At 38.8% G+C, this 21,200-nt stretch overlaps 2 protein-coding genes across 8 annotated transcripts in view; one reads left to right on the top strand and one right to left on the bottom strand.

The window, feature by feature from the left end:
- WASHC4 (WASH complex subunit 4) overlaps positions 1–6,112 on the top strand; it is a 39,229-nt gene extending 33,117 nt beyond the window's left edge. For all 4 annotated transcript variants that reach the window (XM_050986066.1, XM_018909799.3, XM_050986072.1 and 1 more), the window contains 4 exons: positions 349–545; positions 1,521–1,620; positions 3,030–3,105; positions 4,708–6,112. In XM_050986066.1, the coding sequence (XP_050842023.1) occupies positions 349–545; positions 1,521–1,620; positions 3,030–3,097 (365 nt within the window). In that variant the 3' untranslated portion in view covers positions 3,098–3,105; positions 4,708–6,112. The remainder of the gene's footprint in view (positions 1–348; positions 546–1,520; positions 1,621–3,029; positions 3,106–4,707) is intronic.
- Positions 6,113–6,148: 36 nt separating this feature from the next.
- Positions 6,149–21,200, bottom strand: part of APPL2 (adaptor protein, phosphotyrosine interacting with PH domain and leucine zipper 2) — a 35,292-nt gene continuing 20,240 nt past the window's right edge. For 3 of the 4 annotated variants that reach the window (XM_030237860.2, XM_050986095.1, XM_050986107.1), the window contains 16 exons: positions 20,991–21,032; positions 20,813–20,871; positions 19,666–19,860; positions 17,486–17,568; positions 14,183–14,341; positions 12,954–13,142; positions 12,593–12,635; positions 12,453–12,509; positions 12,250–12,338; positions 11,657–11,809; positions 11,481–11,533; positions 10,508–10,682; positions 9,805–9,841; positions 9,561–9,701; positions 8,825–8,872; positions 6,149–7,650 (listed from right to left, as the gene is read on the bottom strand). In XM_030237860.2, coding sequence (XP_030093720.1) covers positions 7,522–7,650; positions 8,825–8,872; positions 9,561–9,701; positions 9,805–9,841; positions 10,508–10,682; positions 11,481–11,533; positions 11,657–11,809; positions 12,250–12,338; positions 12,453–12,509; positions 12,593–12,635; positions 12,954–13,142; positions 14,183–14,341; positions 17,486–17,568; positions 19,666–19,860; positions 20,813–20,871; positions 20,991–21,032 — 1,652 coding nt within the window. In that variant the 3' untranslated portion in view covers positions 6,149–7,521. The remainder of the gene's footprint in view (positions 7,651–8,824; positions 8,873–9,560; positions 9,702–9,804; positions 9,842–10,507; positions 10,683–11,480; positions 11,534–11,656; positions 11,810–12,249; positions 12,339–12,452; positions 12,510–12,592; positions 12,636–12,953; positions 13,143–14,182; positions 14,342–17,485; positions 17,569–19,665; positions 19,861–20,812; positions 20,872–20,990; positions 21,033–21,200) is intronic. The other variant, XM_030237861.2, reaches the window with a different exon arrangement.

The raw sequence follows: 21,200 nt of genomic DNA, 5'->3' as shown, positions 1-21,200 counted from the left end.
TTCAGCACAATGGATTTGAGGGTTATGGTTGTGTTCAGAATTTCCTAAACATGGAATAGGTGTGTACGGGAGCAGACAGTTTTAACATATATTGGTGCTTTCAAATTTCTTTCCAAGCTTGTTGTTCTCATCCAGATGAGAAGGAATGCAAGTATTTAGAGAAGTGATGTTTTAAAAAATTTAAGCTTGTTCTTTATTGTGGTTTTTCCTAACAGATTAATTGTAAGTTGATAACAATTTAAATTATATTTGTTTTGACTTATTAACTTAGGCTCATCCATTGAAGACACTCACAAAATGTTTTGCTAATTGCATGTTGACTTCAGTTCATGGTTTGTTAATGACTAGGTGTGGCTTACATTCTGAAGCTTTTGGATCAGTACCAGGAGTTTGATTCTCTGCACTGGTTCCAGTCTGTTAGAGAGAAGTACGTGAAGGAAATAAGAGCAGTAGCTAAGCAACAGAATGTGCAGTCCACTAATCAAGATGAAAAACTACTACAGACTATGAACCTTACCCACAAGCGACTGGAAGTTTGTTTACAGGTACAGCACAGGCCTGGTTATGTGTTCTGGTAACAATTTCTGTTCTGTATTGGGTTCAGCACTTACTTATCACAAGTCATGTAACTGTTCTGATGGAGCACATTGAGAGCAAAATCCTGAGCACTGACTACAGCAACAGCGCAAAAGGAGCATAAAGACTTGGTGTATGACCTGAAGGGAACATAATTGGTTTTTGTGATATTTGAAGACCTGTTTCATTGGAATTCTTTGTCCCATGGAATTTGAAATCTAATGCAACTAAACCATAAGTGCCTAAATAGGAGAGAATATCTTTTGGTTAAACTTCTTATAACAAGTATTGCACTTAACACTGTGAACTCTCAGAGTTGCCTGTGTGTTAATTCTGAGCTGCTAAATTGATTGATGCATTAGCTATCAAATAGAGGAAAGGCGCATTTGAATTTTGGAGCACGACAGCTCAAGTTTCATCTGTGGTGTGGTGCTTTCTCTCTCTTGATTGGAGAAGCCTGTGAGACAAATGTGTCAATGGCTATTTTTGCAGCCCGTGATTACATTCTGTAAAGTCTTGTTGGAATAGATAAGGCCCTGTATGCCCTCATGGTTCCAAGGAGTGTGCACTGTTTGGTCCTCTGTTAAAAAGACACATCGCTGAACCTTGTTCAGACACTGATCAGGCTTGTGGTTGTTTAAACTATTGGCTGCATGACTTTCCATGGGCAAATTGCTCTGATCTCACTGCTGCTACAATCCTCATTTTCAGCCTCAGATCAAGGCAGATTTATTGCAGTGATGCTGCTTTGCTTAGGTTGCCCTGTAATGCGACATTTGCTTTGTAAAATGTGTGTGAATAAGGAATGAAAAAAGAAAGATTTTCAAGAGCATTTAAGTGATTTAGATACTGAAATCTAGGAGTCTAAGATGCTTATGAAAAATCTCATTGATATTTGTCTACATATTTGTGACACACTGATGCTACTCTTTCTTTTCCCTTAGGAATTTGAACTCCTATATTTCTCGCTGAGTAGTGCAAGAATTTTTTTCAGAGCAGATAAAACTGCAGCAGAAGAAAGCCAGGAAAAGAAAGAAAAAGAAGGTGAGTGAATCCTATATGTAGAATATTTTGGCTAATGAGATTGTGTGCCTTAATAAAGGGGTTTTTTTATAGCTGCTTTCTTGCTCATAGGTTGATTGAGTATTCCAGAGAGAGGTTTATGTGGTCATGGGTGATTTAGACTCAGCAAGAACAGCTTAAGAAGTCCTTCTTTGGAATAGGTGAATTTCAAGCTGAGCTTCTGAGGTGTGGAGGAAAAAAAAGCAACACCACAGAAGACCCAACCGACAAAAAAAGCCTGGGACAGGGAGAATTGCATACTTGCAGAAATATTAAATTCAGTAACTTCAGCCTCATACTTACCTCTTTGGTTACCAGTGTTGACAATGACAGCCTTAGGTGGTGTTAAATAAAGTGGTTTTCACCTGTTGTAAGTTGAAGTGGCTTTCAACTTACATAGCAGATGATGCAGTTACTGTAGATACTCAAATGTTTGATATGCTTGTTCTCCCATTGAATTCTATATTCAAAGGGTAAGGTCTTAATTTGTGGTGTAGTCTCTTGACTAGGTAACACTGGTATTTTGCATTTCTATTCCTGGTTGTTTATTCTCCCTCATGAATTCTGAAAGATTCTCTTGGGAAAATTCTTTCCAAAGAAATGAGAATGCTCCTAAGGATTAAGATACAGAAATGCAGTTCGGTCACAAGTTACTTAGAAACTCAGGAAACAGAAGTATATTAAAAACTGAATTGGTAAATAATTCTCCACTGTACTTCTGACAAAGGCACAAGTGCCCTGTGAGATTACAGTCACTGGAGAAAAAGATTAGTTTTCTTCTGCACTAGAAAAACAATTTGTAAAGAAAAATTCTTCTAGCATTAATTTATATTTGATCATATTCAGTGAAGTTGCTCAGATAAATATTCAGTGCAAGAAAAAAACCCAAACAAATTCAAAGAACTCCAAGCATTGTGGGAAGAATAGACATGCTGCTCTGGAGTTTGTAGAAGACCATTCTGGAGAACATCAGCTAATTATATTTTAGGTTAAATATTCTCTGTTGTGGTACCTGTTCGGTTCCCCAGGCAATGTGTTTTGCAGGGAGAAAAGCTGGAAATGCATACCAGAGTGGAAAGTTTTGTACACGGTAATATCTATGTCCTCTACCATGATCTTTGGACTTGGACTCTGAAAAATGTGTGAGCATTGTATATGTAATTTTTAGACAAGTACTGCTGATTGAAGAACCTTTCACCCCAAGTATAAATTTCTTCACAGGGCCTTGTGCTGCAAGGTCAGGTTGCATATGCTGACCATGAAATACTGCATGAGGTGTTCCTGTGACAGCATCATGTATATAATATATATGCTAGAATTTGAGGGGTTTTGTTTCAAATAGAGTGTTAAACATGATCCATGCTTTTTTTTTTTTTTTTTTGTCTTTGTAGAAGAATCTGGTAAAGCAAGCAATGGAGATCTTTCCAACTCTGTGCCTGCAGAGCCTGTTGTGAAATGACATGGCTGGTACGGGTGATGATTACTTACTCAAATAACTCATGTCCTTGTCTTCATCAGTAACACTGTGTAGGGGTTAAAGTTCTAGATTTTACTTACTTGCTCTGTTAAATCCAAGAGAAAATGTACAGTAGCATACTAGTATCCACTGGGGCTAGGTCTGTGTTTGTCTGTATTTCCTGTAGAAACTCCTATTTTTCAGGAGTTTGCATTATTTACAGCACTTTCTTTAGCTTGAAAATAATTTAATAAAATGCTGACCTTGGAGGTAGTTATTTTAAAGTACAGATGTGCAAATAAAAAAAATCCATATTAATTTCTAGATGCATTCTTGCATCTCTATCATAGCATTTTAAAAAACCCAAACTCATAGGCTGTTGGTCCAAGGTTTGAACTGGCATCTCTTTAACCAGAAAAAAAAAAAAAATTAATCCAGATATTGGCTGTACTGTTGTCCAAAAAATAATTGAGACATGTAATTGTGCAGCCCTGTTGCATTTTATGCAGTCACAGATTACACTGTGGGTGTAACAGTGTATGTTGTGAATGTATGTTTAATCTGTTACACAAAATGGAAGTGCTTATTTCTGTTTGATTACAAACCCCCTTGTTGTTACTATAAACAGTATTTGTACTGTGGGAACTTGGGATCCCATCAAACATTTATTTCCCCCTGTTTTTGCCCCCTTGTCAAAGAATGGGAAAACAAGAAAAGTGGACGTAACAAATTACTTCTCATTTCATACTGAAGGTCTGATTTGCATCCACAGAAGTAAGGAAATCCAGAGCCAAGACAGAACCACAATCAGCTCTTTCATGACCAGACACTGTGATGAGTGTCTGTAACTATTACGTGATCTTACAGTTCATGAACATGTTGTGCCTAATTGCAAGTTTCAGCCTCAATTCTGTATTTCCTAGGCTTTGTAGATCTGTTGAACCATGTGTTGTTCATATAGTTTTATGTGCCTGATTATTACCAATAATTGCACTGCAGGCTCAAAAGCTGCTGAACACTGTGAGAACTTTTATTTAGTATCTGTCCATGCCTGCAAATAGAGGTTCTAGATTGTACAATTACTCGGATTGCTAACTTAAGTAGCTACACTACACTTAACTTAAAACACTACCTTTATTAAAATATACAGTGTGCTTTAATCTCCCAGAACATTAACACCCTTCTAGTTCTTACCAACCAGAATAAACTACTCCAGTCAGTCCAGCTGAGACAACTACCCTTGATGGCGGTTTTTTTGGCACTCTTAAACTGTATTTTTAGACCAAACTTTCTTTAATGTTTGTTTTAATGGTTCAAATTGTTCCACCCACTTTTGGGTCATTGGTTCAAACAACTCCTGACGTTCTTCTGATTCACCCTTTCCTGCCAGTCATTCCAACATTCAGACAGCAAGGATGAATGTTTTGTCGCAACTGGAAAGACCAGACTGATACGAACGTTCCATTTGTTGGTTCTGAGAACATGACACACAAGCTTTATGGACTGTTAAAATCAGCTGGGCTCATTAAAGTTTTTACTCTTAGATCATTATAACTGCCCTAAGGAATGCTACATTACTTGATTTATATTTTTGCTTTTTTACTTTGATACAGGTTTTTTTTTTAAATTTGTGTGCACTTTTTTTGACCAAACTGCGCCTGCACTGAACGCTCAGTAGCATTGCTGAGATCAGCATTCTTGCTGCTGCTTCCCATCCTGCTGCAGTTGCTGTGTACATCCTTCCACAATCCCATCTCTGCTGAAGTCACCTAAGTTCGTGGAGTGGTCAAGTGCTGCATTTCCTTCTTCCACAGCAATGGCAGAATCACCCACAGATAGTGTCCCTTTCCCCAGGATGGCCTTGCTAGGGAGCTGTGTGAAGTCAAGACATAGCCCACACTCTAGTCTGTTCTTGTATTTTCCTTTCTCCATTTTCTTTTGGAAAGACATTATCTTGCTAAGGTAAGACTTTGCAGTTGAACATAATGTGAACTGAGCACTGCCTTCATGTATAGTGGTTAACAAATTCATGTGGTTCTGGTGATGGAAATTCTAGAGGAAAGACATAGCCTATTTTTATAGATACCTGTTTAATCTGGGAGAACTGAATGTATACTCTATATGGCAAAAATGTACACATACACCAACTTGTACAGCGATAATAGAGCTAATACAGGACTGCAGTTTGTATATCCTTCTTTCTCTTTGTCATGTAGCAGCATAGACATGCAGAAAGATTTTTTTCCCATCTGAAATCCAAGGTGGGTCCTGGGTTTGGATGTCACGTGACTGAGTTGCATTAAGTCCTTTTTTTCTCCCCACAAGGATATGGAAGAGGGGTGAAATTCATGCTGTGGTGCTACTCTTTCTTTTGCTTTTGGCCTCCTGTTCCAATTACAGGAACCAAATGGACCCTAACTGGTTGTCTGGAGAGGAGACAATGGAGCTACAAAAAAAAAAAAAAAAAAAAAAATCCCCTAAACTAAACCAAACATGCTCACTCAGAAATTCCCAGGGGTGATAGAAATGATGATGTCTTTTTTGCAGGGACATAAAACATGTCTAGGGTTTTTTCCTTTAGGGCAGGGTTGGAACAGGCTAAAGGCCAGACTCTCACCCCAGCAGATGGCAGCTGTCACCACTGCCCTCAGGTGTTCAGCCTTGTGCCAAGGCTGATAGAAGTGCAGCAGCTGCTCTCTGAGGGGTTGTGGACACCTAGGTCCCTGTCAGCCGTGCCACCAAGGGTTTGCATGGCCCCAGCAGCTGCAAACTCCTGGTGCTGAAGGGCACATTCTGCAGGTCCTAATGCAGCCTGGAACCAGAAAAACATTTGAGTTGCATCAGAAGTCCATCAACAGCTGTTTTCAGCTTCTCAGGTACAAAGGACCAAATGTAATACTTAATGTTTCCTAACTCATTGTACAAAAGGGTATTTTGTTACTCCAGTCTCTTCGGTTTGTGAGTAGAGAACATTATGTATATAAAACTCTGTTAATAAATGCAATTTTGAAAACCTCATTCCCAGTGTTTTCAGTAACACCAGTTCAGTAGGTGTTAATTTTTTTAACAAGACAGCTTCAGTTTTTATTTTGGAAGAAGTTTTTGTGTCAGTTACTAACAGTTTTCTTTCACAGTACTTTTAAACATTCAATAACCAGTTAAGTTAGAGTTATTCCATTTCAAACACTTCCAATCTGGGATCTTTCAGATACTGATGCGCAGATTCTGCTTATGGAAAATCTAGTTTCTTGGTGACTGAGAAAAGTTAAATTAAGTTTGAGGAATTTCAGCCATTTTTTCTAGGTACCTTATCTTGATTAATATAAACTATACTACAGATTACACCCCTCCCCCCACTAAGAGCTCTTTATTTTGTCTATTTTGTTTGTTCTTCAAAAGTGATGTTGCTGATGTTTTCAGGATGGAAAAAATGTAAACTTATTAGCCAAATCTCTCTAGTGTCTAATCTCCGAAATGTACTATAAGACTTGTCAATACCTTGTAGACTTGTAATCTAACATTTTATTGCTCAGTTTCTTAAAACCAAAGGTTGCTGATAGACTCAGCTGTTGCATGTCACCACAGTGTTAAAAATACAAAGAATTCTTACTATGAAAGTACTTATTTGTCCTACTATTACCATCTCTGGCAAGAAATCTGACCATAGAAAAGCTGCACACAGCTAACATTCCACATTTGTTGCCTACTTCTGAGGTTTGCATGTCAGTGGTATTTAGAATAATAAATCAAGGAGGAACAATTTGTCCATTAATGACAGTGCAGTCCCCTAGAAGGTAAGAGTAGGCACTTAAATTTGTTTTGTAAGCTTTTTTCTAGATGCATTATAAAAATAGATTATATTAATAGGAAAAATTTAGTGTTTAACAAATTGTTTTGTAAATAGGCTAACACAAAAGGTAAGTCTTGTTACACATAAACTATACTAAAAATAACTTCATCTGAAATAAAGTAGATAGTGCATTTTTAACCTTCATTCAGATGCACATAATCATGCAAACTATGAAAATTGACTATGGTAGGAAATTTGAGGCCTGATATTTGTCAGAGGAGCTGGCAGCTCACACAAATTTCAGTGGAATGAGATACTGCTGGCCCTGTAAATGTAAGAAAGGCTATTACCCCTCAGTTGCTGACAGCTGTGCTCTCCTGTCCACCAGCAGCACTGTCCTCCTACTCAGGACTGTCAGCTCCCCAGACACAGTTCCACCCTACACATTCACAAATGCTAAATGCCCTGAGTCCTGCTGTAAATCCAGAGGGACTCCGCTGCAGAGAAACCACTGCTCTCCAGCAGGAAAGGGCAGCTGGCCTCAGGTGTGCGCAGGTGACTGAAAACCAGAGAGTCTTGCAAAAAGACTCCCTGCTTTTCTACTCCCACAGAGGCTGCAGGAAGTGACAGGAGCTGCTTATGCTTCTGATTCCTCCCCTCCTTCAAGCATGGTTCCATCCTCTTCTGACAAGTCATTCAGAAGCATGAACTTCCCATCATTTGTTAATGGCACAGACTTCATTAGCTGAGCTAATGCTTCTGGATCCTGAAGAAAAAGAATAGAGGTCAGTGTTGGGGGACAATCTTGGGCAGTGGGACAGGTTTACAGTAAGCTGTAGGAACATCCTCTCCTTGAACCTAAGTATGAGGAGGTGATAAGCAAGAAGCTGGCAAGCAAGAGATGTAAAACAGGATGCTGAAAACCGCAAGGCAAAAACAAAATGCTTAAGCTGTGCAGATGTAACTAGGCAATTAGAAATTGATAAGGACGCGTGCATGCCTCGTGCACAAAGCAAACCCTCCAATTATATTTTGCGTGATCGCGTGTACGGAAGAGGAAAACATTATAAGAATACGAGCTTTGTAAACAATAAACGGAGCTTTTAGGAATTCTACATCCTGTCGGTGTGTGCTCCCCTCTACCTGGCAGTAACAGGTCCGCAAGCTGCAGCAGCCTTTGAGGAACACACATTTCCCAGTACTTCTTGCTAAGCTTTTGCAACTTTGGCTTTTTTTAACAAGCTTTAGAATAATGATTTGAAACATAAATAATACATTTTGGGTAAGTAAAGACTCAAGCACAGCTTGAGTATTTAATAAGAAAAAAAAGTAATTAATTTTGAGCCTTTATTTTGCTGTTCTTTAGTTACTGAAAAGCAAGGAGAAAAGTAGATCTTAAGAATTTATTATAAACGTGCTTAGTGGTTGTGACTAAAAGCTCATTGCCCAACTGGTTCTGAAACATTAGCAGCAAAAATATACAGCAAATAATAATGTCACATCTATATAGATAAAATATATCTACAAGGGACAGGGTAATTCTGCCATTCATTTTAAGTGAAAAAACACTGATTTTCATGCCTAGGTGAGGAAAGAATCTGAGTTTTTAAAAGTGAAACAGCAGTGTGTGTGATTTACACATCATCCCAAAGAGTGTGTTTGGTTTTTTGAAAACTTTGCTCACAGCTTTCTTTCAGACATGAAGATTTGGATTTGTGTAATTTTGAATTTGGATTGGGGTGGCACATTTTCTCTCAAATTACATTACTGAGAAATCAATTTATTTTTGCTGTGTTAAATAATGCCTGCAGAAGTTTGTCCTTAGGAGGAGTAGCAGTTAATTTTTCTTATGCACACCAGAGGTACCTGGACAATGCAGATGCAAACCAGAACATGATGTACATGATGTATCAGAGATGTGGGGAATGAAACAAACTTACCTTCTGTGCATCAATAATTTCTTTTCCCAAGCTAATGGCATAGCAAATCTACAAAAAAGAAATACATGTAAAGTTCCATTCAGTTCTGGTTTGGCTTTTTGTTCCTTGATTAAGGTAAACCACACAACTGTCAGTGCAGACCTAGTCTGAGAACCAGGCCTAAAAGCAGAGGTGGAATACCAATTTGCTATGCTAACAACTGCTGGTAAAGAAAACTGTCGGGTTCAGCTTCAAAGCTCGCAGGGGCTGGTAAATCTTTGTACTCAGCTTGGTTAGTTTTAGTTACCAGACTTTATTTCCACACTTGGGGGAGTGCACGTAAGCGTTTGTAGGGACAAAAGTTCTCCATCCCACTCCTTATTTCTGTTACAGCAAGCAGCAAACAGTCAATAGTGTAAGCACATACAGCTGCCTTGTCTGTGAAAGCTTCACAGCTGTACATGTCTCAACACAGCTGACATTCCTTTTGTTAGTGCTGCTGCTGGACAGCATTTTCCCATCTCTCTTAATGCTGGGATTAGCAATCCCATCCTTTCCTCCTTATACATGCTGCTGCATTATCTGTCCATCTGGTCCCTTTTAGACATAAGCCAGTAAAGGCTTGCATGTTAACGCATGTTTTCTTGGCCAGAAATTGAGCTGCTCTTGTTTCTATAGCATTGTTTCCCCGATGTGTAAGTCAAGAAGCCACAGACCTATTTTCTAAATAAAGAATTTTATTAAATGTTACACAAACCTTTTCCCCTTCTGTGTTGCTCTCAAAAACATATGCACTCATGGATTCTTCTCCCAGACTCTCACTGAGGTGGATCACAAAGCCAATCAGTCTCCTGTTCTCCTGATGGGCAGCAAACTGTGTCACAGTGGTGAGTTCAAACTGGAACAGTAAAATAATTTATTTGTTTTAACCAGCTCAAGTTAGCAGGTTAGCCCAGGTTCATGTAGCTAACTAGTCACTGCTGTGATAGCAAGTTACTTACGCTTGCTCGTGTAACTTGGGTTTGAGGATCTATTAACCTGCAATTACATGTAGGGAAAAAAAGAAGAAAATTATTTTAGAGTGATTCCTGGTAATTTCAAGGGCCTTTATAATAGAAAAGCAGTAACTCCAGCAGTTTTACAGATGAGGAAACATATGCACAGAATCAGATCCTTTTTAGCTTTGACTGGCAAGGTTCGAATCTTGACTCTCAGCTGCCTGACAAGTACAGGTCAGAGCACCTTTCTGAGTCACTGGGAAAGGATCCTGAGTGCCTGAACTAACACAAAATGCAGAGGAACATAAACATACCCCACCTAAAGGGAATGTCTGACATCAGCATATTCTACAGTGACACTACTGTCAAAGGACATTGTTAGGAAAGAGATTTTGCATCAGAACAATCATAGTTTTGCATTTTTTTTTTGTATCTTTTGTATTTTTTTGTATCATTTTGCATCTTACAGCCCCACTATAAGATTGTCCCTTAGATTTTGATAGGACATTCTTACAACTTGTTCTGGAGGATCATTTCTAGATACCACAGAATAAGAAAAGAGGCATTTCTTTCTAGGTAAAGTTACTCTTGGGATCTTGCTTCCTCAAAGGTTGTGTGTCTTAGAAAAACGAAACCAACAATACATAATAAATCACAAATTGTATGAAGAGAACAAAACATTGACAAGTTAAGGCTTTTACAGTACCTCAGGTTCTTGCTGGTGACCATGAGGTGGGATTCAGTCATACGGAAGATGTTGTGAATGGCCCGAGCAGCCAGAACTTGTCTCATGGCTTCATAAATCACCTCACATGTCTCATCGGACTGAACAGCCATGGACCCTAAAAACCGAACCACGAACATCTGCTGTAGCAGAGAATCTGCAAGAGAAAAGCCACGACTTCCTTCACTGTGCTGTTTCAATCTTCCAGTAGTTCAAAGTATCAATAGAATTACTTTATTCACTTTGGAAATTCAGCAGTAAGCCTGTGGTTGGTGGCTGTCATGAGTGGTGGCTTTCTGCCATGAGTCACACAGTGCCCTAACCCAGTTTCAAACTGTGTGAACAGGCAGCAGTGTGGAGATGGGGAAGGAAGTTACTGCAGTTGCCTGAAAGTTTTAAAAGTGTGACTGGTCCTTTTGCTTCATTTGATCAGCTAGTAAAATTCCCTTGCCTATACTGCTATTGGGTGCACATAAACTGTAATGAATTTATGACTGGGCATAAGCCTTGGCTTCCATTACGCCTTGTACATTCTTCCCTTTCTTCAATGTCTTTCTCATCTTCCATGCAGCTGGGCTCAGTGAGGTTTTCACCAAATCCTTCCTTGCTCCTTGACTGTCACTAGAAGATTTAATGACAACTAAGCAGCCATTATGCAGCAAAGCCATCACTTGATCAGGCTCCCTTTATGGCTAGTGGTGAGCAAGGGAAAGCAAGGTGAATGTTCAGAGCAGTAGGTAATACTTTGGTTCTGAGAGCAGTTTTCTGACAGGGCCGTGGGTTCCAGGCACAGGGGAAGAGGAGAACAGCCAGGGCCAAATCCTACATGAGCTAGTACAGGAAGGTCACTTTACTGTGGATCTGTTACTTCTGTAACACAGTGTCAGGTGCTTTTTTTAAGAGACTGGGTAGCTAAAATAATGACTGATTTTATCTGGATGAAAGAAGCACTGACCTTCCTCCTCATCTTTGCTTCTGTCTTCAGATTCCCCAAATGGGTTTGCACGCCTGTGAAATAAGAATTAAAACTTGAATTACAGATTCTGGTCATCACCACTAACAGATGCTGCAATACTTCATCTTGCCTGAAATCACACTGTTACAGTGATGGATCACTGTCTCTGGCCATACCTGCCACCTCTGTTCTGGTCCAGAAATTCCATAGCAGGCAGTACGATATCAAATTGAATCGGTGTTCCAGGAGCAATGAGTTGTGTGGAGTCTTGAATGCCAGCTGATCCACTGGGAACTATTTTGGCATTTTCCATATTCTTTACAGTCTGGCTGAAGTGCAAATGTAAAAAAAATCATGTTTCTATCCATCAGTGACATCCTACCTTTGCTCTGGAAGACAGACAAGATTATTCAAAAATCCAAAGCAGGACTGAACCACTATGCAGACACGTAAGGTATTCTTCTATTTACCTGTTACTGAGGACTCTCATAAATTATTAACCTTTTTTTAATCTAGCATTACTTAGGACAAAAATAAACATTGGTATATTAAACCAGAATACAGATCAACTCTGAGCATGGGCTGGCATTCGGCCATAGGTGGCCATTTGTCTCCCTGCCCTGTCCATATTCACAGCTGCATCACCAGTGGAGACCTGCACTTGTGTCTACACTTCTCAGTGACAACCCCAACATCTTATTAAGACTCCTCAGCCCCAGGCTCAATACAACTGCACATGGTCCCTTCTCCACGCAAGGCAGAACATTACCTGGGGAGCTGAACTTCATGTTTTTTCCCCAAGCTGGTAATGGGAGTGACTGCTTGCAGGGCTGTCTGATTTAATTTGATTGCAGCTGCCTATGAAAACAAGACAGAAAAGCTCTTTTAGACATGCAGCTTACCTCACCATGTTGAATAATAACGGGAGAGCAAGCTGAAGGAACGGACTGAAAGATCAAAACAAGCTCCCACCTCTGGATTGTCAGTGAGATAGATCTGTCTGGAGATGTTGTTGATGGCACATATCCACTGGGGAAGGAAGGAAAAAATGAAATTGAAGTCTTCAAGCTCACTTGTATGCAAGAATAATAACATTAAGAAAATATTTTTACCTCCTCGTATTCTTTCTTGCTTTCTGCTTGAAGGGTTATACCCCTAAAATATAAACACAGTGTATAAGTACTAACAGTGGACACCAGAACTGTTTGACTGCAGTGCTTATAGTAATATCACCAAGCTTTACATCTATTAACTACCCAAGGAACAAGAATCATGAATAAGCTACAGCTAAAAGACACCACATGTTCCATTCAGGCACTTGTGGGGGAGGATTGGAAGGAATATGCTTTTAATTTGGAAACACCCTTCTGGAAACCCAGAAAAGCTTACTACTACACCAAGCAAGTTTTACACGAAAGAGCATCTGAAGGGGTAGGTGTGACTGGCTGTCCTCAAACAAAACCTGTCTCATACGCTTTGCCTGTAGGAGTAGTGATCTGAAAGCAGTATCTTCTGTCTTCACAGTCCACAGCCATAACAGAGCAATTATCCAGGTCCTGAATCAATCCTCCAGCTACTGCTCCCCTTGGCTGACACATCAAGTTGCCACCTTGAGTGAAGAAATAGAGTCTTTCCCAAGTTGTAGTCACCAGACCTGTTTTACTGATGAGAAGATGCAGTGATAAAGACTCATTACTGTTTAGCAGTAACAGGTATGAAACTGCAAACATATCCTGATGCTAATCAGAACTTCATTTCACCCTGGCATTTTTTTAAATGGTCTCTTTTAAGAAGAAAAAGCAGCACCTGTTCCTAGCAGAAACTAATCCATAATGAAAGCTGAAAAATTAAATAAATTCCAAACATCCAAGTTAAAAATTTTATCTTCTAGCTAAGGAATTAAAGAGTACTGAGTAACTGACATGAAATACTATGAGCAGTTTCAGCACAAAGAATCATAATATAAAAAAGTATCTACTGCAGTACTATCTCAGAGTCCATCTCTTGCATAGTCCTATTATAGTGTAATCCATCTTCTGGAATACTAAGAGAAATTACTAGATGTACACTCACAAAGAAAAAAATTACTAGATAAACAAAATAATAAACTGATATTTAATCAATCACATAAATAGGGTTATTATATGCCACCAGTATACCTAATTTCTGTTGAAGTTTATGGAAAATTTTATATGTAAAATCTGCAGAGGTAATTCTACATATGATACACATTCAAAGTTACAAACTTGCATTGTCCACACAGCTTTTATTTATAAAGTAAAGAGGTCATTTGTGAAAACACATGTTAACTACTAAGTAAAGAGGTCATTTGTGAAACTACATGTTAACTAAAATATAGCTGCTTTTGTAAACACCATGTCTCTAAGATCTGGGAACAATCTGAACCCAGTCTCATAAATTTCTAATTTTTAGCCACTTGAATGCAGGTATTTCTTCCTGTAGGTACATTCAATCAGAAGCAAAACTCTGTTTTCAGAAAAATAGTCTCAAATGCCTCTAATTTGGTTAAAGCTTCAAAAATACATTTCCAATACATTTTGAGTACAGAGGTACTCAAAAGATGAAAAGTAGAGCTACCAAACTGATTTAGGACCCTCAAACATCAATACCTGAGGAGTCCTTATGACCCTCCCGCAAAAAATGTAGCCACTAAACAAATCAGCAGATAACAATCTTCTTACTTTCTAAGATTAAGGTAGCCAGCCTTCTGGATGAGATTTCTATTGATGGCAGGTGAAATTACATCAGAATCTGGGGTGTAAACAGATTCATTAACTGCAATTAAGTCCTGCTGGGATATTCTCATTTTTTCAGCTTCGGCATCCAGCTCTCCTTGTATGCTGGAAAAAAACAACCCACACAACACAAAAAGAAACCCAAGTCATCATTAGCCATTTATACCAGGAAACAGGTAACATCTGTAAGCCAAAATGAGCACAAATACCATTTGAGATTACCTTGGAGGGTAGTGCAAAGATGAAATTTATTTTTCAAATAGACTTTATAGGAAATACTGTATTGTGATACTGAAATGATCACATGAAAAATGTTGAGATGTATTGAGAAAAAAGAGTTAGGTTTATTTTTTGAGAGACAGCTTCTAAAAGTAATGCTTGTATGAAATTACACTGCTGAACACATATAGACACTGCCCTACTTTAATGGCATAGTTCGAAGCAGGCTGTACTAGAGGATCTCTTGGCCTTCTCAGAACCGTCTTATAGGAATGTGCCCTCTGTTGATGGAGTGACAAAACTATCCTTTGTCTCCTAAAAAAGGAAAGAACCCAGAAGTTTCTCTCTTTGATTAGGTGAAAAGGCATCTCATAGGCTTAGGGGACTTCACCTCAAACCTAAGGGTAGCTAACTGGACAGAAGCCAAAAAGTCCTGCTTGGGCAATTTACTAGAAAAAGAAGAGAGCAAAGAAACCAATTGCTTTTGTAAGGTGTTTTACCAAGAGCAAGAACCTCTTGCACTTGGCTCGGTTTTTCCCTGTTTGTTATTTTGCCTTTTAATAAACCTTTTTGTTTCCAATACTGCAACAGAAGCCATCCTGCTAATTTTATGCGTCCAAAAGTAGCTGAGCTATCTTAAGTGAGTAACAGATCTCCAAGAACTTATGAGACCTGGCTCAAAGAGGCTACTATTACTCTGTCTAATGCCTCCAAGGTTGTAACACACAGGAATTCCTGCCTTGACACTACCTATTAACTGGTCATGGATTTTCATGAATTCAGAACAATACAGTAACAAAACCTATAGTTCAAGTCTCACTTTCGCTTTAATTCTTTATTTATAATACTGTGTTCTGCTTTGGTGTGATGAAGAAAACATCAGATCTGTATTAAATTAAACCATATTTTGCAAGCTAATGCCTTTTCACTCCATCACTGTATGTCAGAATAAGATTTAAATTCCATTTTTAAATACAATGGAACTATGCTGTCAGTTTTTACCTCAGTGTTATTTCAATCAATCTTTTGATCTGTCATTTTTGTTGCACCACAAAATGCTTTGGACAAAATGTCCCTGCCACCCTCATGGTTTCTGAGGCTATATTCTTCTTTCAAAGATGTGCTTCTCCCATCTCCAAGGCAGGAAGAAAAGTGCTGACAATTCTGAAGTTATATGCATTTGTGGCAATTAGGCCAAGTGGTCACTGAGAATGTGTTAAGTGTTAGTGTAGATATGTCCTGTGTTTTTACACCATTAGCAATATTCACTGGATAAATGAAAATCCTTTTAAGTACCACTGAAATTCTGTAGCTGCACAATGGGTCACATCAGTTTGTTGTCCCAAAAGAACAAATATGACAAGTGAAAAGCTTTTAGCTTGACTAGCAAGCAGATCTGACTCACTGAGGCCTTGTGATTCCCCTGCACTAAGGAAGGAGAGGAGTGGGCAGCAGAGTTTTCCGTGGCTGTGCAAACTGAAGTCATGAAACCCTGTCCTGTGTCAGTAATTCTGTGCTGCACAGTGCCATTCAGAATTTTACAAGCTTCTCTTTTGGTTTTTCCACAGACATCACACTCCTTTACTAGTTACATTTGAGTTGTACTTTCAAGCTGTACTGTGTGATGGACTTTAAACACAAAAACCAGACTTGGCGAAATTACCTGAGCAGCCTATTTTTGTTTCCATTTACTACTGTCCGGAACTCAAATTCATCTGACTGTGGAAAACAAGGGCATATTCTATGGTGAGGATCCAAAGGCAGGATCCTCCCTGTGCCTGTAAGACACAAGATGCTCTAGATTTTTTAAACAAAAGTCACAATTTCAGTGGTATTTAAAATCTGTCCTCCACTCTGAACAAATGCTGTGTAGACAGATTTATTTCACAAGTGAGTGTGCAAAGATATATAATTATAAAAGTACAAAAAGTAAAGAATCATTTAGTGAAATAATCTACTGTACAGAGCACTTGTTTGTAGCATGGTTCTCAAATTAACAAGTATGCATTATTTAAAGTGCCACCAGAGTGAGAATAAGTCATGATTTGGCTACAGTTTGGTATGAAAGGAATGAAGGATTAAAGTCAAGGACTAAGTTGGGACTATATTATCTTTATGGTCCATTCCAACCCCTTAACACTTTATCATTCTATGAATAATATTCTCTCTATTATGATTACATTTCAAGTGTAAAGTTTACATTTACAGGAACTTAATTATAAACAAGTTGCCTTTCTTGCAACTTCCATTCTATGAATAATATTCTCTCTATTATGATTACATTTCAAGTGTAAAGTTTACATTTACAGGAACTTAATTATAAACAAACTCTTCACTACAAGTAGAAGATGTGGAGAGAAGTGTAAGAAAAATAATCACAAAATTAGGAGTACAAAAGCAGTTTACTGAAATTTAAAACTTAGTCAAAGTAGGTTGAACTCACTGGACTAATACAGCTTACACTGGATGCAATGAATATGTTCCCTAGGTTGAGAAGTTTTGTTTGCCTTGTGTAGCTACACCATCAAACACTTTAGGCCCTGAATTTGAGAGGTTAATGGTTTGTTTTTGCTGCATTATTAAAGAACACCCAGTAAATATAAATACTTATAATTCAGAGAGCACCTGAAGTCTATGATGTTAATACTGTTAACCTGTTTCTAGCCCAAATTCCATGCTTTTCTGTTCATGAAGAGACACAGGGTTGTAAGAAAGCATGTGAACCCTTTACAGGATATAGTATATAGCATAATAGTAATAGTATATACTATATACTATAGTAATATAGTATAGTTTCTGACTATACTGTAAAAATAATCTCTTCAGTGTACAGACAACATTCTCTTTTCCATGTACAAACATTTCCTTTCTACCTGTTACTTCAACAAAATATGCCCAACAATGCCATGTAAGCATGAAAGGAATCCCATTAGAAAGAAAAAGAGGCACTCTCTCCTATGTATTGAAGGTTAGAGCACTACAGCTCGGACTCCAATAGAATGACAAAAGCAAACAAAAGCACTAGGTTACCTCTGAACCATGTCTGAAACAGATGACAAAAAGCTGTCCATCCTTTTGGAAAACATCTCTGCTCCTTTCTTAAAGAAGTTGATCTGAAAAATACCAAGAAAAAGGGCACTGAAGGTTCTCTTGGCTTTGGCAGACAAGTAGCAGATTGTGGGAGTGTTAACAGTGCTTCCATTATGACTGAACTTTTGGCAGGAGATCAAACACACCGGCAAGACAGCTGCGTTGCCTTTCTTGCAACTTCCCTTCTTTGCAACCCTTTCACACACAGATAAGCTGATGGCTGCTGACAGGTATATTTCCAAAGAACTTGCTAAATGACTCAAATAAGGGACAGGTAGCTTCTCCCACACTAGCACTGGGCAGGGCCGGGGCTTGTGGTGTTAGGAACTGCTGTGTGCAACGCCACCCTAACAAAGGGAATGGGACACAAATCATCCATTAGATTTAGCAGTCCAACCTGTACTATCAACTCCATGATGAATATTTTCAAAGTGCTGTAGCAAAGTCAGTCAGGAAAGTGTAGCTGTGCTTGCAGAGATCTCCAGGGCAATTGGTTGTATCAACTACTGTTTTACCATGGGTTTTGTTCTACTGAAGGAGCTAAAAAAACTGCTACTAGGGCCAAAGTGCACATTATGTGGCAGAAGATTAATTCTCTTAGCTGGTATGGTTCAGCAGGCACACAATAAAGCAAAGCACTTGGTGTAGACTTGACCTTGTATTATCTGCTGCAGGGCACAGTCATCATTAGAACCTACTGGCAACTGCATGAAACATGAATACAGATAGAATGTTTGTGCAATTAATTAGGATAAACACATAAAAATCAGTGATCTACTCTGGGAAGATATGTAAAAGCAGATTCTTGGATGTTAAGCAATTTATTAGCTATTTCATCCACTTTTACTTGTGATTTCACTCTCTTTCTCTAACCTTGGGACCTAGGATTCCCAAGATTCAGATTTCTGCAACCACGTTATAGACCACAGCCTCCCTTTACGAAGGAGAGAAAAAATGGGCTCCTAAAGAATGATTCACCTATTCTATTTCTGAAGCCTGCTTCAAGAGGAAAGAGCTCTAAATTCCACTGATGATAAATGCTGAGGCCAGTTTTCAGTCAAATGAACCCTCTATTAGCCACTGCTTCTCCCAAAATTTCCATATTACTTACTCATTTGTTGGAAATGTATAACTGGAGACACATGTTAGAGTAATTAATTAAGAAAATACATATTTGTACTGATAGGCAGTTCACAATATTTAAGCATCAACTGGCTTCTGGTTATTCAGTCATTCCCATGACAACCTGAGACTTCCCTGTATGAAGCACTGAGATAAAGCAGTTTTGCCAGATGAAGTTTGCCAGGGGAAAGAAAGTTCTGTTTGGTTTCCAGTAAAGGAAATCAGTGCAGTTCTTTCACTTAGGATAATAACAGCAGAGAAGCAGTGTGAACTCCCATGGTGGGGAAAGTAACTGAATCCTCATTTATTACCTATTTTAAATGAGGCACATGGGCTGCAAAAGACAGGATGACGTAGATGATGATGAGCCACACTACAATCTCAGAGCACCACATGAATTTTTCCTCTTTTCATAGCCCAGTTCTCATTTTCCAAACACTTTCTTTCATCAGAATCAAAGACCCTTAATATAGGTGACATTGAGAATCAAGTGCTGTGATAATACTGGTTTGTTGATCTCCCTGATATTCTGGAGAGTCAGACTGTCAGACTTGAGAAATGCTCTATCAAATTCCTGTTAGAATAAAAATTAGAAAAAGGATTTTCCAGCCTTATGCTCAATCCTCTCTACTGTTCTGTCCTTCCAGCTCTCCAGAGCATGATTTGTTCCTCATCATGAACACTCCTCATTAGTATGCTGAACATTATGTGTTGGGAAGGGAACTGCTACATAGGAGAGTTTGTGCAGACTGAGTAAACAGTGGAAGTAAATGCTACTGCACTTAGCTGTGAAAAAACTAACCCTAGGCTGATTTTGCATAGAAGTGTATTGGATTTTCTTTTCTTTAGTGTCTTTCCTGAATATCTAAACATTCAACTATCTGCCACAAACAGAATCTGTTGTTAGAATCTAGGCAAGCTGAATGCAAATTGTTTCCCCACCACCCTCACTGTAATTTGTCAGGTCTCAAAATAAATCGAGAAGTACAATGTTTTACCTTTCCCAGGAACATGTCTAAGTGATGCAGACACTTTACTGTCAATACCTGTCCCCGTGTATATCCTAGCATAGGTTCAATCATAGCCACTCTCTTCCTGTACTGCAGAGCATTCAGGGCACAGTAATATTGCAAGGATGAAAGGTGCTGCTTTCTTCTGGCATTTGCCACTTCTTTTGCCACTTCTGCCTTAAGCTGAACAAAAAAGGATAAAGAGGTTGACAAAGTGTTACCGTGTACACGAATGTATTTACTGATCATCTTCAAGTTATTTTTAAGTTACTGTCTTTACAGAACTTCTCCAGGTTAAAATGAAGGAAAGCAAATAAAAAACCCAAAGCAAGTACTTCAAGCCCTTATCTGTCTTGAAACTAAAGTATTTGGGGAGCCTCTGTGACTACAAACTATGTAACTACCACCACTAAAAATCTGGATCAGACCTCAATAGAGGTGCAAGAAATTTATTTGCAGCTGAGATCACAACACAAGTCTGCAAGTGCAGAATTCAGAGGTGAGTAATTCACAGTATGCTACATCATTGAGCTCTGTAAGGCATTCCTTTCAAGAACCATCCTGTAGAACACATTCACTCTCAGGACAGGGCCAGCCATACGCTTTTGACAAAGGGATGTATTTTAGAATAGAAGTCCAGTAGGCAAAGAAGGAGGAATGTAGAACAATCCCACCAAGAGAGTTATGTGCACTGTTAAATGGAATGACAGGCCATACAGAGTAATTGAACAGGAAGGAACGTGCAAAGAAATGCACTGCTTTAGGAACAGCAGACACAAGGCTTCATGGCAGTTCACAATGAACTGTGCTCAGTGATACTGCATCACCACCTCAGCTGTACAACTCTAGGCCTATACAAAGCTATTTATAGTCACTTGGATTGCCTCATCTGAAAAGCTCCCACGGATCTGAAGGGCTCTAGTTGAGCACAATAGTTCATCACTTGCCTAACTTGGAGAAAACAGGTAAAAGTGCTGAGTTGATGATTAAAAGCTTTGTGTCTGCTTGGAAACAAAATCACAAGTATTCTTGAACTACTGTGAATTTAAGCAATGAAGTCTCCAAAGTTCACAATGAAAAAGGATGCAGACAAATGGCTGAAAAAAACATTCTTTTTCCCTTTCACATTTGTTACCTTTTCATTTTCTTTCCTTTTCGGTAACCTGCTATATTTTGCCATGGACACGTCATGTTCTGTAGACAAGGAATATTATTTTTTTTTTTTAGAAATGCGATATGTATGTGCACAGATTCAACACGTCTTCTTTGCTCTAGCAGCTGCATATGAATAGAAACAAAACAGGGACACATACCATTGCTAGCAAGGCCAAAGAGATCCTTCAATGTGCTTACTTCTGGAAAAGAGAAATCAAATATTCAAAGTAAAACCAGCTGTGAACACTTTGTTCAACTGAGACCATTTATGGCATATTAACTGCCCAAGTCAGTCCAGCCCTTCCCCAGCAGAGATGTATACATTGTGCCTGTCTTGAAAATGCTAAACCAGATCAGCTGCTAGAGAA

Source organism: Serinus canaria, chromosome 1A, assembly GCF_022539315.1.
Source record: "Serinus canaria isolate serCan28SL12 chromosome 1A, serCan2020, whole genome shotgun sequence".
In the NCBI taxonomy this organism is placed as follows: domain Eukaryota; kingdom Metazoa; phylum Chordata; class Aves; order Passeriformes; family Fringillidae; genus Serinus; species Serinus canaria.
The sequence above is the reverse complement of the archived record's forward strand: the minus strand, read 5'-3'. Positions and strand labels throughout refer to the sequence as shown.